This window comes from Megalops cyprinoides, chromosome 14 (assembly GCF_013368585.1).
Source record: "Megalops cyprinoides isolate fMegCyp1 chromosome 14, fMegCyp1.pri, whole genome shotgun sequence".
In the NCBI taxonomy this organism is placed as follows: domain Eukaryota; kingdom Metazoa; phylum Chordata; class Actinopteri; order Elopiformes; family Megalopidae; genus Megalops; species Megalops cyprinoides.
Window position 1 is genome coordinate 15,296,022 of NC_050596.1, and position 18,163 is coordinate 15,314,184.

The following is an 18,163-nucleotide window of genomic DNA, read 5'->3' on the forward strand; positions in this document are numbered from 1 at the left end:
AAGAAACAAAGGTTGTGGTTTTCGTCTTTAAGGCCTGGGGTTTTCCATCTCCTTCCTAATGAGTGGAGATAAACCCCACTGGGGAAACATATGAGAGTCATGGACATATGTTTGGCTGTAAAACTGGACATTTACCAGTGTTTTCAAAGCACCTTTCATTTAAAACTTGAAAAGATACAAATTACAGAAAAATACTGTCCTCCTAGCAATAATCATAAATACATTTTTGTCATCCATGTTACCTCATCAGTATATATGTAAGTGGTGAACATACAGAAAACATTATAATCATTCATTCCTGTGGGATTTAAGAAGACCAACTCAATGTGCAAGCATGTGTGTGTTTAAGAAAGAGGGAGAGAGAGGCTTTTGGCTGTAAATGCTGTGTTTGTGTTGAAAATGGACCTCCTTGAGTTCAGCTGACCTTTAAAGCTGCTCGAGTAATGGCTGGCTTCTTGTCTGGAATGCATTACTTCCATTGCCATGTTTGACAAAAGCTGCAGGCTTGTGTATGCGAGAAAATAACTGATTTTAAGATGTGGGATTAATATAAACAATCCAATACATACAAATAGTTTGGGAGAAAGAGGGCTGCATTAAAAAAATAAGATGATAAGGAATGCAATTTATCCACTTAAGGATTGGAAAGAAGATAACTGCCCTGAAACTGATTACCAAATAGGTCCTCCTCTTGATACCGAGTAGATTGTATTCCAGGAGAACTCTCTCGCTGATGGGTACACTCACTGAGAGAGTCCTGGACTGCAGAGAAAATCAGAGTATGGGAAAGCAGAGGAATGTTCACAGAGACCATGTCTAGATTTAGTTTCTGAGCAGACCTAGCCAGGGTCCTAAATGGTAATTCCACCAATGCTGGGCAGACGTTCTTTTTCCAGCATTGGACCCATGCTGGAATTTTCTTTTTTTTTTTTTTGTCTCTCTGTCATGCACTGCACTCTCCCCACCCGCCAATACACACACATCCCCTGTGGGGATAGGACTCACCCAGGGACGGTCTGTTCTTTCCATCCCAAGCACTCGCAATACCGTCTGTATCTGAGAATGTTTTTTGGGGTCAAAGACTCTTGGTAGCTTCCATGTTAGAACAATTGAACAATATGGCCTTGTAGCACTGTACGTACGGCAGACCAGAAATTCATCTTCTCAACTTGTAGCGCGCTAGGAATTGAGCTTAAGGAACACATTTGATAATTATACACAGAGCTCATTGAAAGCGTCATCTTCTAACTTGTAAAAACTAAGTAATGGGAGCCAAACTGTGAGCCCAGGCTGATTTGATGGAAGTTTCTGCATTTTTCACCTTTTGAAAGCAGGGGAAAAAAAAGAGATGTTTTGTGTGCTGAAAAAGAGTCACTTGATAAACATGAGCTGGACTCAGCCGTTGGCTTTCTCCAGCAGAGCCACCTTTGGTTCTTCTGAAAAGGCCACTGTAAGCAGGTCAAAGCCTGAAGAACCTCCCGGGAATGAGCTCATCTGCAGTGGTATGAAAACACGCCACTATGCGACTGACATGCATGAGCACTCAGCAGGGAGTGGCCATACATTGTGTCAATCCAACAGCTCTGCCTGCTGGAAACGATTATCAGCTGGAACGGGCCAGTGCAAGAATTAGAAATAACTTGTTCTTCCCCAAACATCGGGGTTTTGTCTTACATCGCTGTTTGCCAACTCTGCATACCTTATTGTTTTTCATAGCTTCTTGTTGCATTGTTAGGCGGTTGCAGCTTCTGAATGTATTGCTCTAGCTGTACTGTACTTGTTAAATTGCTATCGATTTTGTACTGGGCTATTGATTCACCCTCTATATGGGCGTCTGTCCAATAAGTACATTCTGTAATTAAAAATTTAAACATATAACTGAGCCCATGGCTCTGGTACAGACATCCATGACTACATATTTTTACAAAAATATCGTTATTTAAAACAGTATTTTTATCATTGTGGATTTTAGTACAATAAATACAACACTCACTTATTGCACCCCTTCCAAAATATGTAAGTGTAACTATGTATTTGAGTCAACCTTCTCTCTCTGCCTGAAACACCATGAAAAGAACCTTTCCTCTTGAATTTCAGAAAGTGGATTTTTGTCTTGCTAAGAATACTTAAATTTAATGAGCTCTTGATTCAATTTTCCAGCCTTTTTCATGGAGCAGTGAAGAACGCTCTATGCAGCACAAACAAAATGTTCAGATTGAGCTAAAGAATGTGGTCCTATGGTGAAGAGCGCAATTGAGAAGCATGGTGCAAAAATAAAGTGTCACGTAGGAGGTGTGTTTCTTACTTGACTGCATATGCCAGTTTACCTCCTTTGAACTTTGCCTATCATGATGGCCACAGTGCTTGAAAATGTCATTGAAAATACAAAAATAATGTATGATTCCCCCCCCTTCCACTGTTTACTGCAGGGAAATCATTTATACTGTACATTATCATCTGCATTTTTCCCTTAACTTTGACCCCACCTTATTTCATCACTTAAAATGTATAAGCCCCTCAAATGTTTGAAGACTGAAAGAAGAAGTAGAAAAAAAGTTTTTAAAACAGTGCACAAAGCCAACCTTGAACTAATTCAGATGGCAAAATTTGTTTGGAACAAAATATAAAATAAATGATAAATAATAATAGAAAGAAATAAAATAAACAAATAAAATTAAATGCAACAGAAGTAAGGTAAATAATATGAAGACTGACCATACATTTTAGGATAGCAAATTAAGTCTCTGTGTACCCTAATCTTGTGTCTTGGTCTCTTTTGCTCTTTTGTTCCCTCTAAGGAAATATTCAGTACCTTCCTCCTCTTTGTAGAATGATAGGGTAATGAGGGCGGAGTGCTGGGATGTGGAAATTATAACCTTTACAGCTCAATTAAAATCAAATCAACTTAACATCCATCATTCTCTCCAACACAATGCGTTACTGTAAGTACGGCCAGAAATATTACTGTCATTACAATACGATTGTGATAGGAACATGGTTCTATGGGGATTGCACTCGTATTACATTGTTTTGAACTTTCAGAAACATTCTTATTAAGATACATGTATCACATTAATGAGTCATCCTCTGTTTACTGCAGTATCCCCTGGTAGCCTACTGTAAAAACTTCAGAGAAGATACTGTAAACTGCAACAGTGCAATTATTGTGGGTCAAAGGTAATGTGCCTTTTTAAAGCATCAAGGACACTTACTGCCAACCCCAGATGGGTTAAAACGTCATTAACTGATGTTTAAGCGTTAACTCGTTCGAAATTACACTAGAAAGAAAAAAAGATAGTCATACGTTTGAAACGTGAATTATTAAACGCCTCACATTTACAAACATATTTATCTACTAATACAATTAGAAGAGGTACTGCTCTATAACAGATTAGAATGTTGTACACAGAACTGCTATTGAACTGTTTGACGCCTTTACCAAAGTTGGACAGTTTAAGAGTTTGGTTATATTTTTGTTTTTTTCTACGACGGCTACTATAAGCCATGTACAGCATGGCAATTACTATAATAATGCATTTTCCGCTACTAATCTGTTTATCTTTCTCTCGGCGATAGCGGATCGAGAGCGCCCTTTGTGCTGCCCCGCCTTTGCACGTCTGCTAGTTTCCTCTGGTTCTGGGGAGAGCTGTGGATCTCCAGACAGCACCTCGCCCTCAGTAGCAGTCCCAACCGATCGATGCAAACTGTAACGCCAGACTGTGTAATGGTTTTGTTTATAATTTGTGACGAACAATGGGTGAGCCGCAGCGTTTCTTGCAGCATGAAGTGGATTTGTATTTGCATTTTCGGTAACTCCTTCTCATCGGATATGTGTGTTGATATTATTGCTAGCATTATGGATTAGTGTTTCTTTTTTTTCATTCCGATACATCTGCTGGAGTTTTATTTCCAACGTTTGTTTGATCCTGCCGGGCCGTTCTATGTGGATACTTACAAAAGTCATGGGGGACTCCGTATTCTTCGATAGGCAAATTTCTTACCTTGTAAGTACCTCTTAGTCCTTCTTTGTCAATGCCAAGCCATTTACTTCTCAGCTTCGTTTTCCTTCTGTGTTCTGAATATATCTAATTGTTTCTATAGTTGACAAGAAGTTTTTTTTTTTTTTTCCCTCTTTTTGAACAAAGAAAATGGGTATTGCTATTGATGATGGTGAGGAAGAAGCGGAAAAAAGTACTCGTGGAACTTAGTAAAATCAGTAGTCGGTGAAACTGTAGCCAAATGTATTTGTTAATATATGCTTACGATTAATACGACAGAAATAGGGAAGTGCAAGTGGTGGAACAACGTTGTGCTGTATTTTTGGCGTTACAGCTTGCACTGTTCTCTTACATAACTGTTAACTTAGTGCTTGATAATGGAAGATAAGGCAAACGTTTGCCAAAAAAAGTAGCAGATACGACGGAGTGGTACTTGGTGCACGTATTATAACGTGTAACGCAGGGTTGTGACTGCAACGTGACTAACACAAATCCGTTACCTGGCTGGCCACTGCAGCCAAGTATCTCTCTCTCAAATAGATGTTGCTATTACGGACAATTGTCCATGTGAGTACGAGTATTGAGTATATAGATGCCAAGGTTATCTACAACTATGAGTATGTAGATGCCAAGGTTATCTGCAGCAAGGGCTACAGAAAACTTTGCGTTAGCAATCAATAGCAATATGGCAAAACATTTTACTTTGTGAACCAGGTAGTGTGTGCATTGTTTGTGTGTGTGTGTTGTGTGCAGGTTGAATCCTGACCAGTTGTGTGGGGTATCATGTTCACTCCCATCTACATGGCTGTCCCCCTGCCATGTCCAGTTTGTGTCTAAACTTGTGTCTAACAGGGCTACACAAGCCTACCCCAAACAGCATTATTATCGAGGTCCACTGCATAAATTAACAAAGTATTCACAGCTCTCCATAAACCCAAATCTGGGGTGTACGAAAGAACAGGTGGCCTCACTTTGAAAGCCCCCTCCAAGTGTACATCCAATGACATCATGCTTCATGGAATGTGTCCATCTGGTGCCATGCCAAGGTACTCCTCCATCAATATTCTTGTGCTCCTGGGACAAGCATTCTATAACACAGTACGCAAGCACACATCTGGTCATACTGCAGAAAGATTTATTGGCATGCATACAGTTTTCATACATGTACACTGAAAAAGAGGGAGCCAGTCTTGGATTGTTGAGGCATGGTTAGCTTTTTTGGAACATACTGCTCGTTGAGGTCAGTGTTCGTGTTTTGTGATGAAGTGATGTGGGAGAAGCCTTGGCTGAGGCCATCATGGGGTGCTTGCTGTGAATTTTCTTTTCCTGTTGTTGTTGTGGTCCTTTTAAAAATCTACTCATTGCAAATAGAGTGGTGAGCTTCACACTTTCCTGGCAGGGCATTATACCAGTTCATAAGTGTATCCTATGGAAAGCAGCACAAGGGTTATTTGACTAATAAGGACTGTGGTTAGTAAGTGTATGCATACATCCAAACAGTTCTGGGTAGCCATGCATGCTTACCTGCTGAATGGAATAGGTCTATACCAAAGTGACTGTTTGTCAAGATACCAAGCACATAAACTGGTGTCTAAATGATGATGCAAGTTTTAACTTAAGTCACAGCTTTGGAATAAACACTTCATATAAGTGTGTGTCATTGTTGGTAATGGTACCAAAGCATGTGCTGAAGTGTGTTTCTGCTCTGTGACAGCTGTGAGGTGATGGAATTAGGCTGTTAACCATCAGATAATTAGGTATAATCTGTCAATATATGCATATTGTAGTTTAGTGTGCTTAAAACTTGGCAAGTATATTGGTTACATGACACAGATAGCAGTTAGTTATAACTCCAAGTCAAATTACCCATAAACTAATGACAAAAACCCATAAACACCCTCACATACGCCTGAGTTACAGTGCTTTTAGTCTAATCCATTAGAAAACTTGTTATAAATGGAGATTTATTTGTTGTTTAGAGGTGGCACAATATTAGTATTTCTTTCACAGTTACAGTATCTTCACCTAATTTAAAATATTTCTAAGGCATTCCTGACTTTGCAATATAAGCTATGATTGTGCACTTACAACATACACGCACACACACACACAAACACACACACACACACACACACACTCACTGACACACAAACACACACACACACACACGTATGTATATTGTGGGGGATCATAACAAATGCTGGTGCTTGAGTTCAGCTTCATGACGACCAATCTGTGTAACCTATGACAGCTCATTTTCAATAATATGAGTTTATGAGCTGTCTGCTTCTGAACTGGCCTTTAATGTAGCTTATTACATTCTTCTTTGAAGCTAATCGTATTCTTTTCTATTTTTGGAAATAAATAAAAAAAAAAAAACAGCATTTCCTTAGAAAAACACAGTTATATGGATAGAACATGTAAACTGAATATGAACAGACTGGGAGTGGTACAGAGCAACACTAAAACAAAGGAGATAAGGGATATTCTATATATGTACACATATATTCATACATGCAGATACATACAAATTATGCACACATACAAATACACAAATGCAAGTATTGACAAATGTCTTGTGTATACATTTAGTTAGTTATTAGTAACATTTCTTACATCTTCCAAGCTTATAGACTACAACAGAATTGTTTGAGACTTTCAATTTTTCTACAGTTTTTAGTAGACCTTTATGACATAATTGTGGACCACAGCTCTAATCATATTCCATAATGTCGGTAAGTACATTTTTTCATGTACCTTGTCACTTTTTTAAATGTGGCTGATAGAGGCATTTTTCTCATAAGTAGCTGCTCTTTGATTGCAGGTTTGCTTAAAATTGTAAAACACCGAGACATAAAGAATTTTGTTCGTGGCGATTCCATAATCGCGTCATCACTTACGAGCAGCTTTAAGCGATGAGTCTTAAGTACCACATGTACAAAAAAGAAAGAAAATCCACTTTTTTTAATGGTTGCAAAGCTTGGGATAAAGTGCCGGATTCATGTGATCTCATTCTGAATTCCAGCTAGTTAAGTACTTGTCTGTTGCGCTGAAGTGCAGGCAGAGGTTCCCTCAGGACAGCGAGTCAAGACTTCCTGGTCATTAGGATGCAGAGTATGCATTCATTTATGTTGTCAGACCTGTAGCAAAATTCTGGCAGTAATGACCTTCGCAGTGTACAGATACTGTCAATTCAGTACTTCCCAGAATTACCAGTCACTTAAGTAACGAGTTCTTACAGTTGCTATTTGTGCTCATATAGCTGTTAGAGGGGAGCAAAGGATTCAGTGTTTTCAGCTCTTGTTCTAACCTAAGCATGTTCATCAGAGCAAGTGTGTATGGCTCTGCTCCTTGTCCGGGCCAGGCAGCCATGTGACAGACAGAAGAAGCACTCTTCTCATCTCATCTGTCTTTTCTTCTAAGAGTAGACCACCCACATCTGCGTGACTGGCTTTCAGAGTACTGGTGTGTCAGTGTGGGTGTGTGGCAAGTTCTGGGAAAGCCCACTGACTGATTCAGCAGTTCATAAGAAGGTCATCAGCTGACTGGGAACTTGTATGCCAGTGGTGGCTCACCTTGCATATATGATGTATGTGTCCTGCTGTGTGGGCACACTAAGGCTTTGAAGTTACCCTAATCTCTGTCTCTGATGTCTCTGTTTCAGTTTTATCAGAGATTCATTGAGAATCCCTGCCATTGTTGAAGGCAGATACAGAGGCTTTAAATGTTTAAAAGTTCCTAAGCCTTCCGTTGTCTTACTAGTTTATGAAGGCCTTAGGTATGTGTATGGATGACTATATTTATTTCTTTCATTTTGTCTTTTTTTCTTTATTTCTTTCCCTCATTCTTTTTCACTGTTGGCAGTCTTTTCCATTATTTCTCATTAAAATGTAGTATCGCGTCAGTGATAACTTGGAAGTGAAATGCTGAGTTGTAGCATGTATTCAAGCCCTGAATCAGTAATGTCTTTTTTTGTGAAGGTATAAACTGCATTCCCCTTCAGTGAGACAGCTGAGTTTGTGTGTCTCCTTGCCACATTCTGTACAGCACATCAAGGAATACTGGTAGACTGACTATCTTGCCAGATGACACCACCTGGGGATGCATCTGCAGAATGTCACTTCAGCCTCTCATACTCCCTCAGATATGAGACACAGTTGCATGGAGGCCAGCCTGCTGTGTGAGGCCTGTGTCACAGAGGGATGAGATGTAACTGTAAAAGTGGAGTTCAAAAGGGAAGATTCAATCCAATTACATTATTTTACAAATGATGGCACAAAAGCTGGGCATTTATTTTAGTTGTGAAGATAAGACTTCATTGGGCAGACATCTGCTTACTGTGGATGAAATGAACAGATCCAACGTAGTCACTGGGGACCTTTTAACATGTAACACAAGAGAAGTGGATTTATTAATTTATTTTAATTATTGGGTTTATTTGTGTTACATATTGGCTAGGGGACTATAACTGTGAATACAAGGCTATAGATTCAGATCTCAGATGGGCCACTGCCTTTGTATTTTGGTACAAGGATGGATGCAAAATATGTGAACTATACTGTCAGCCATCCCAGAAAGGGAATCTACTAAGCTAGTACATCCATAATGCATTTCTCTCTTAGAAATTAAAACGTACGGTGTCATAATAACTGCTGATATCAACAGTCACTTCACTTCCCATACACTTTCTTACAGTAGGTGATTGGAACCAGCTTACTGTACACTGTAGTGCTCTGTAAATAATTTGTGGCGCTTGTCTTGCTTTGCTATTGGCAGAATTAGAATTGTGTGAAAAATAACAGGCTGTCAACACCCCTTAGATGCCTGACCCCCAAATGTATGTGCAATCTGTAATATATTGAGTAATATTTTCATAACATATAGACTCTCAGCCACACAGATGGCAGACCAGGGCCCTCAATCCTATATTTTAGATTTACTGTTACTACAGATGGATGCATTTTTAAGGAAATTAACACAGAGTTCTATAAGAGTTAGTCTCTTTAGGCTTACCTAAGGACTCTTGATATTTCAAAAGGAAAAAAAAAGAAAAACAAAGTGTTCCTCTCTTCCCCATTTGTTTGAGAAAGTTTTCTTTGTAAAGTCTGAAATTGGCCATTTTCGGTACGACAGGAAGAGCATCGTTTGATTTGGAGGCACTCTGTCTGCAGAGACAAAAAAAAAAAAAAAAGGGCTGTAACGACTCGACACTTCATTTTTACTTTTGCCAAGTTCAATACAAGTTAAAAGCCTGGATTGTGTTTAGTGACAGAGTGCAGATAATTCAAGTGATGGCCAGCGCTTCCTCTGCCTGACCTCTCTGGTGAGTCAGCTGGCTGTAGAGAAGAGTGATGTCCGGAGCGTTTGAAAGGATGGCTGAAGGAACCCAACCAAACCCTAAGTGATAAACATAGATGTGTTTATTTGTCTCAATGCTCATTTAACAGTGGAGTACGTACTTATTGGAGTATACCAAAGCCTCAAAAGCGTTTGCTGTCATGTCACGTTTGTCCTGTTTTATATCAGTATGACGTAGTTACACTGTAGCTGATTCATGTGAAAATGTATGTTGGCAAGGATTACAGTAGGCCTCATGGTTGGCTTCAAGATGAATGCAAGCAAATACAGGGTATTGATGTTTTACTGGTATGTAGCTAGTGTGTAGGGCTGTCCCGAATACCATTTTTTGGGCTCTGGAGCTTCGGTAGTAATCAACAGCAAATATTCAAAGCTTTGGCCATGGGGGGAGTTGCTGGGCATGACTTGGAAAGACTCAGCCAGACATTTCTCCGTTCTTGGCTGAGAAGGACGGCATAGCACTGCATGGCATAGCACTGCAACACGTGTTGTTTAATTAAAGGCATTCATTTTTTAGGATTCTGTTATTGTACAGTATTGCTATTTGTTGACAAAAAACATTTTACAAAAGGTTTGGTGTGTTTTACGCATGTTTGTAATCCCAAGGGGTTTGGTTGAACGAGGTCCTATCTATGCACTTTTTGTGACATAATAAGAGCTTGTGACAAATTTTCTTATCATGGATAAATTATAGACCTACATAAATGCTCATAATAATAGGCTCCGAATCCTGACAAAATGCTGTGAAACAGAAGCGCAGAAACAGCATACTAGCTCCAGAAAATTTAAGATTTGAGATTTATATTTATAAGATTTATATTTATTTATTATTTCTTTATTGTCATTTCTCAGTACTCGCAAACACTGAAACGAAATTTGTCCTCTGCATTTAACCCATCCTATACACTCATCGACATCACTGCTTACGGAGCCACGGTATTTAAAAATGGTCTCATGCTCCACTGGAAGCAGAGAGAAGCATGGCATCGCTGTCGCTAGCATCCTCCTAGGGTGACAAACGTAGCTAGGGGTCAGTCGAAACCATTTCATCCATATATTTATAGTACATTCTTACTTTTACCAACAGTGCCAGCATTTAAGCTCCATGTTCGAGCTAAGTGTGCCAAATGTGTTTTATCCTGTTAAGAAATAGCAAGATGAAGTGCCCAAACAAAACATACAGAAGAAAATGGCGAGCTAGGGCCCTAGGGAGGGTCACTTTTGCAGTTATATGTATACTCTCCATCTGTTTATCCCAAATGAGTTTTCACTCAGTTGGTTTGTTAAGGTGCAGTGTAGGATGGAAAAAAGTACAGCAGCACAACAAAATGCTGCCCTCTGGTGCCAATGGCATATTTTTACCTAAAACACTCAAACCAGGTACAGAACACCACCAAATTCTTGCTCATTTAGAGTACCCCACAAAGTTGTACAGATCCACAGCTTGCACTCATGTACACTTTACTTCATGTTCATTGTGAAGTAGCTGTTCACATATACCTCATTCATTCCATCCTTATTCCATATATGCGTCCTGCGCTACTGTTCTCGTTTGTTGTATTACTACTGTTGTTGGGTATTTGTTGTTGTCACTTTGATGTTGCACAAAAGCACTATGAGAGACACTGGAACCAGAGCCAAATTCTTTCCATGTGTAAAAGCATACTTGGCCCATAAAATCTGATTCTGAATCCCCACAAAGTTTGTCCGCAATCAGTTCTGCATAATCATTGCTTCGTATGCTGGTACAAGTAATGGCTGGCAGAGTTCAATCGCTGGCTTACCACAAGAACTCCTTACTTCTCAAAAGAGGTGGTAAACTTTTCTATCTTTGGTAATCTAATTTGTATGTAAGTGATATGGAATGGATCCATTACAATATTTATATATTACATTAATTATAATAACCTGTGGTACTGTAGTGAATGTTGTCACAGCTGGAATTCAACCTAACTAGAAAAATCATGCTTCGGAAAGTGAAATAACTCCTGTCTGTCTGTCTGTACTGTGTCTAAGCCTGTGCGTAATGTCTATATTATGTATATAAATAGCTGTAGGTGTGTACGTGCTATCCACAAAAAATAAAAGAATGTGTATGAGCAAAAATGCTAAAACAAATCAAATTTAAATTCAGCGCAGTAAAACCTGTCAAGTCCCATCTCACAACACATTCGCAGATCTGAACAGGCCAAGATTAGGTCAAATGAAGAGAAAAGGAATGGGATGAGCGCAGTTAATTAGCCCCTGCAGCTGTTAGGAAGTCAATAAATAGTTATCTAACCAGTATCTGCCAGCGCCGCCGAAGCTGAGCACTATAAAGAGCGTCATTATTAATGCCCGTTGCCTGCAGCGGGGTTGATCATGGGCTTTTTGGGCTTTCTCATGGGAGTCACACTGAAATGTTTCTGTGATAATGCTGTTTGCTTAACAGGCAGTTCGGACACACACACAGATTTCGTCCCGGGGACAGGGTCAAACTGTATGTGCTTTTTTCTTAGGACTTTGCTGTAGACCGCTTTATGGAATCAGCAAATCACAGCATTGCATCCATAGTGGCTCCAAAAACACTTACAGCAAAATCTATATGTGACTGCAGTAATTAATTTAGGACATGCCTTTACCACAACCCAGGAGGTATCTGGGATGACGTTGGGCGTTTCCAGCCCTGACAGTTTACGACTAAATAGATTCACAGAACACATATAGTGCTTATGCTGGGTATATGTGGCATAATCCTTTGGTTAGGATGCACCTATATTATCCTATGCAGTTGTCTTATTTTCTTATGTTTCTTTTTTGGAATATGTTTGTGAAGAAGTCGGCTGAATTACTTCCTTATAAAAAGGCTCCTTTAGTAAACACTGGAATGGATATGTCAAAAAATGCATAATTTATTATAAACAAATAGGGCAGGACAAAACAGGCAAAAGCTATGAAACTTTTAGAACAAGGACTACAAAATAAATAAACCAAGGGGTAACACACATAATACTGCCTAGGTATGTCCCAGCCTTTTTCCCTCCTCTTCACAACCCATCTCTCATTTGTATTACCTGGTGGGCATAACCAATCAATTAAGCATTTAAACAATTATCCAATGCCTGTACAGCATTCTCATGAATAGAAACCGCTGTAAGTGAACCTGATGACATAAAACACCCTTAGTTATTTCAAGGTCTGTAATCCTTCCAAAGTCTGGAAACCCAGGGCTCTTAATACACACAAATACACATTCATATACAACATGGGAAGGAAAATATGTGTTCATACTTGTGAAGATTCCTCTATCTTCAGAGTCTTGCAGTGTAAAACAAAAACAAAACTGAAGAATTGACTCTACACAGCTGAATATAATGTCTTTCAACTCAGTTATACCATAGAGAACACTTTACATAATTTATGATGTTTCTGACAAAAAAGTAATGTACAACACAAATGATCCTATTCAAAAAAGCCCTGTAGCAGAAAGTTTTCTAGCAAGATTTATATTGTTGTGGAAGATTAATCCAGTAGAAATGGCTTTAAGGCAACATCATCTGTAAGATGTTTTGTTTTCAATATTTTTTATACATTTTTTTTCCTACAAGATCTCTTTTTTATACTTGTTTAAATATTACAGAGGATTGTAAAAGGCAGATTGGAAAAACACTTAAAGCTGCACCTACTCATGAATGTACCATAAACACAAAGGGCAAGATCAAACTGTAGATCTAACTAATGCCTTAGACACCGTGAGAGTGAAATACTAGTGACCTGTCAACTGGATTGATACGATTTCATCTGTGTCATGTTGAGTCAGAATGAATGAGTATGCAGCTAATGATTGTGTGTGTGTGTGTGTCTGTGTGTGTCTGTGTGTGTCTGTGTGGTTAGAGTTAGCAGTGGGAGGATGTTTACTGTTGATAACAGATGATTGCATCATGATTGCATCATAGCAGCACAACATGAGTTTGTGACTTTTAAAGTTTGTTGCTGTTACAGAATGCAGTGAGACTACTCCTCCGTTTTAGGCGAAGGATGGCTGCTGACCCTAGACTCCAGTCTAACACTGAGAAAATATCTCTGTCTAATGGGCTCACTCCTGAAGAATGCCATGATCCGTTTAAACTGGGAGGAAATCTCACATGGCACGCACAAATACACATATTTTCAGTTTCTGTATTTCTAATGGGTAGAATACAGCTATGGGTATTACGCAGCTACATTAAAATCTACTTGAATGCAATTCCAGTTCATTTCATTTCCAGTTGTCTAAAGACAGAATTAAGAGTATTTTGGGACAGCATTACATAGTTATTCCCGTGGTATGTGTAGTAAATGGATTTTAAAGATTCTGTGGGAAATAAATGCCCAGAAGGGTAGTTACAGGATTGCTGACTGAAGGCCATACTAGAGCCTTTGGGAAAAACTAGTCTAGGTTTATTTGCCAGTTGCCAAGTAACCTGATGTAATCAACCATGTAAAAAAAAGACGAGGGCTGGTATTTTGGAAGAGATTTAATATATATTCTGCTTATCGTTGGGCATATCAACACTGAGAGCACAAAGATATCTTACAGAAATGTGCTCAGAGAAGGACATAAAGGCACCTCATACAGAAGAGAAACTGAGAGGGAGACAGCACAGATATAGTATTGTACATAGAGTGCACATCCCGATCTGTTCTACATTAACTAATTGGCTATAATTAGCAATTTCAGATAATAAATTATTCTGAAACCAGAGACACCTTTCAAATGCTAATGCTCTTCAGATATGAGAAATTTGCAATTGTTCCATGCAAGGAGTTTAGTGTAGTACACATTAAAAGCAACCAATGGCAGATTGTTTTGAGGAGAAAGTGAAATCTGATGAAAGACTGTGCATGTGTATTGTTGGAATTTATACCACTACTGGGTGCCTAGAGGAAGAAAAACAAAAATGTCAGCTGAAGAAGAGGTTCTCCACCAGAACATCTAGAACAGAGTGGATGCCATACAGTTATACCCTGAAGATAAATAACTCTACTTGAGTTACAATCAAAACGATGGCTGGCAGTGAGATACAGCTTCTGCCAGCTTCTTTGGGTTTGGAATGTGTTCAAAACTCTTGGCATTACATAGGACTTGGCATTTTATTCCTGCAGTGCTTGGAGCATCAACATAAATGAAACATTATTTTTAAAGCAGAATAAATGTTTCTGCATATGCTTCAGCTTAATAAAGACATATATTGACAGATCATTGATATTGACCATGATGCCCACAATGAAAAGTGTATTTGTCAAGTTAGTTGGACATCTCGCTGACACATTCTGCCTTTGTATTTAAGGAGCTTATGTTAACCAAGGTGATTGTTTTTGGTACAGTACTTTTTTTCTTTGCATGTGTAATAACACTTTTCATACATTAATTAACAGGTATATACTGTACCTTGCCTGAGTATTAGTTTCTACAGCTCCAGAAAGCACACGGCAGTGTGTATGTGGATTATTGATTAACAGTTAAAGAGATCTCTCTCATTCTTGACCTACAAAATCTTTGCTGAGTTGAGCAGCGATTGCACAGGGAGAGTTTGTGTGGGCTGGCTAGCAAAATGTATAGAATTACTTATCACTCACCTACAGTATACATTTCATAGGACAGGGCAATGTATGTAATGGATGTAACTGACGTATTGTGCTCTAGAGCAAGGCTGCCAGTTAGGCAGTTTCCAGTTCATAAGCTTGTATGTAGTATCAGTATTGACTGGATTAAGACTGTAGTTCACTGTCAGTAAATTTATGGGAGTAGCTCAGTCAGTTATCTCATTCACATTTTGGAAAAATACATTTGTCTGATCTCTTCAAAGATATACTGATGGATATGAGTCCTTTCATAAAATAAATAAGTTGATCAAGCAATTGTTTAAATTTTACTATATATATGCACACCAAATAGCAAACATTTGTACACTACTACTGCATTGTGATAATATAGTAAGGTTAATGATAAATATGATCTCTGTTCTCAGTCACCTCACACCCAAGCAGGGGAGTATGAAATTCACAGCACGTTCATGATGGGTTCCAGAGGTGGTTGTCATGGCAGCCAGCACACTGTAACAACGTGTCTGTTTTATGTAATCTTCTCTGGTACTAATGTGATGATTGCAAGAGAGAGGATTTTGCAATAGTGGTCTTCTGAAATACTCATGCTATTTATTAAAATGTCTGAAGCCCAGAAAAGCAGTTACTTGTTCTCCTTTGCACATTTTATTTTTACTGTTTTATTTCTTGACCAATAAAACTGTAAAATAGTCTTGATCAGATACAATAATAAACAACAATAATAGTAACCCTCATCAGCTATGAGTTTTAAATGGACATGCAATGCTTCTTTTACTCAAATAATCTAAATCTATGAGAATAAAAATTTTAGTAAATTGTAAATCTCAAATTAAAACATCTATTATTTATTGAGTGTGGCCAGCCTCATAAATTATAAAAAAATATATTTAAAAATTAATAAAAATAAACAGGTTAGAATATAACACAAAAATGAATGTAAGTAAATATGTATATATACACAAAATTGTATGTATACATCTCCATCTTTGTCTCAGTAATACAAATATACTCTCTTGTATGTATATATACATATACATACATATACAGGTAGAGATATACATATGTGAATGCATGTATGTCTGTCTGTGTGTGTGTGCATGTTAAATGTTTAGACAGAAATTATAAACCAGAAATGTCAAAATGGACAATGAAGCAGCCCTGGGCACACAGAATTGTGAAATAAAGTCACATTTGGCCAGTTTTGTAGTCATTTAATTTGACCGATCTGAGAAAAGGAAATATTTTCAAAACATGAGTTTAAGACTTGAAAGAAGATTACAAGTGTAAGTCCTGAATTATATATATGTATATCTACCTGATTTAACATGTGGCTTATTATAGCAACAGCACCCTGTTGTTGCTTAGGAACCTTACTGCACCCCCCCCCCATATAGCTAGGACATACATTATTAATTCTAATTTTGAATCATAATTGTAATGTAATTGGACAAAAAGCTCCATGCCCCCTCCGTTTTTATGGTAATTACGTTTTAGTTAGTGTTGAGAAACAGAGAGCAAACCAGTACATGTAAATAGAGCTTGCTGTAGCCCATCAGGGGCGCTTTTTGTTGTTGTTCTGTGAAGAGGGAAGAGGGAGATTGTCCAAGTGAATCCATCACCATGACAGCTGGGAAAACCTCAGCAAACACAATACACATTTCAATAACTCACAAGGCTGTCGGTTTGTAATTAATGATGATACACACACGCGCACACACACAGACACGGACACACATCATTTTGCATGTCAGTTCCAGCAGATAACACAATATCATGTTGGACTATAAGAAGAATCATAATATTGGTTTTATCCTGACTGAAACTGGGACAGGGATATAGCACTGCATGGTAAGTGTCTCAATCGTGTATTTTGGCTGTCTGCTTTCACTTGATCAGAATCTGATTGTGATAATGATTGCAATATTTATCTATTTGCATAGTTAGTTTGGGGCAAAAAAGAAAACCATCTTAAGCTGCTAGAGTATTTATGTTTGCAAGCAAGCTAGATGAATATTTCACTTTCTTATTTACATTTAACTGAAGTGTGCCTTTCAGTGAAAATAATAAATTATAGTGATATCAGTACCAAATATAGTCATTCATGCAGTTCTGGGTAAAATGATACAATGATCAATCCTTGATCCGTGTGTCTTTAGGATGGTAATGCAACTGTATGTTCCTTCAGAGAGTGTTATTGTTTTCTCCATCCATTCATAAATTGCACTTATTAGGAAAGGATTACTTTTCAAGCCATCACAAGAATAAGACCTCAGGAGCTTTTTACCAAATATTTCTGTTCTTGTTTCTGTTAAACATTTTTCCAATGAGAAGACTTCAGTATACTAATCTATCTAGCATTCCATGTAGTTTTTAACACTGGGCCATTCAGTTCTCATCACTTTCTTTTTTGTTTTTCTTAACATCACTGTACTTTGGTGTAGGGCTAGAGGTACCAGGCTCTGTGAAGCACAAGACCGAGGAACAGAATATAGGAGTCAGTGTGTGGGATTCCTTAGATGGATCTTGGAACACGGACGGTTTTGGCAAGTGCGTGCACTGTGGGAGTTTTCTGCTTCCCAGCTGTTCCACCCAGAGTGTTTGGACGGGGGGATCGACAACAGCTTTTATTGATGGGCTGCACAGGTCATGTGTTGTGACTTTATTAGGAAACCAGGGAGGTGACAGAATCAAAACACATGTACAATAAAGGTATTTGAGGGGGGGAAAAAAACTACCTCATGAAAGAGGTTGACTGATGGGGTCTTTTTTGCTGTACTGCCAGAGTTTCTCATTGTGAGATGAAACTGGTCTTTTTGCAATAATTGCACTTTTTGCAATTATTCTTATTATTATTCTCTATTCTTATTCTCAACTTTATTGTATTTTATTTATTTTCCATGGGCTGAGTCTGCATGTGGGAGGTATGAGTCCCTGGCTGGACTGTCAGCTCTTTTAGCTGTCTAAATCAGTGTTAATTTCGTTGACGAAAACTGTGACGAAAAATGTTTGTCAACGAACCTTTTTCCATGACAAAAACGTGACGATAACAAAATAAAAATGCACCTTTGGAAATAAAAACTGTGACGAAATATAGTACAATTGTCGTCGACGAATAATAACGAAACGATAATGTCAGACAGATGAATGGACAAGCAATTTAGCTACCATTTTTTTAAAATCAAAATACGTGCAGGCACTCACTTTACAAAATATGCATTACC

At 38.3% G+C, this 18,163-nt stretch overlaps 1 protein-coding gene across 1 annotated transcript in view; it reads left to right on the top strand.

Moving 5' to 3' along the window:
* The first annotated feature begins 3,696 nt into the window (after positions 1-3,696).
* LOC118788987 (rho GTPase-activating protein 6-like) overlaps positions 3,697-18,163 on the top strand; it is a 32,078-nt gene continuing 17,611 nt past the window's right edge. Inside the window, exon 1 of the mRNA XM_036545239.1 lies at positions 3,697-4,004. Within this exon, the coding sequence (XP_036401132.1) occupies positions 3,942-4,004 (63 nt within the window). The 5' untranslated portion in view covers positions 3,697-3,941. The remainder of the gene's footprint in view (positions 4,005-18,163) is intronic.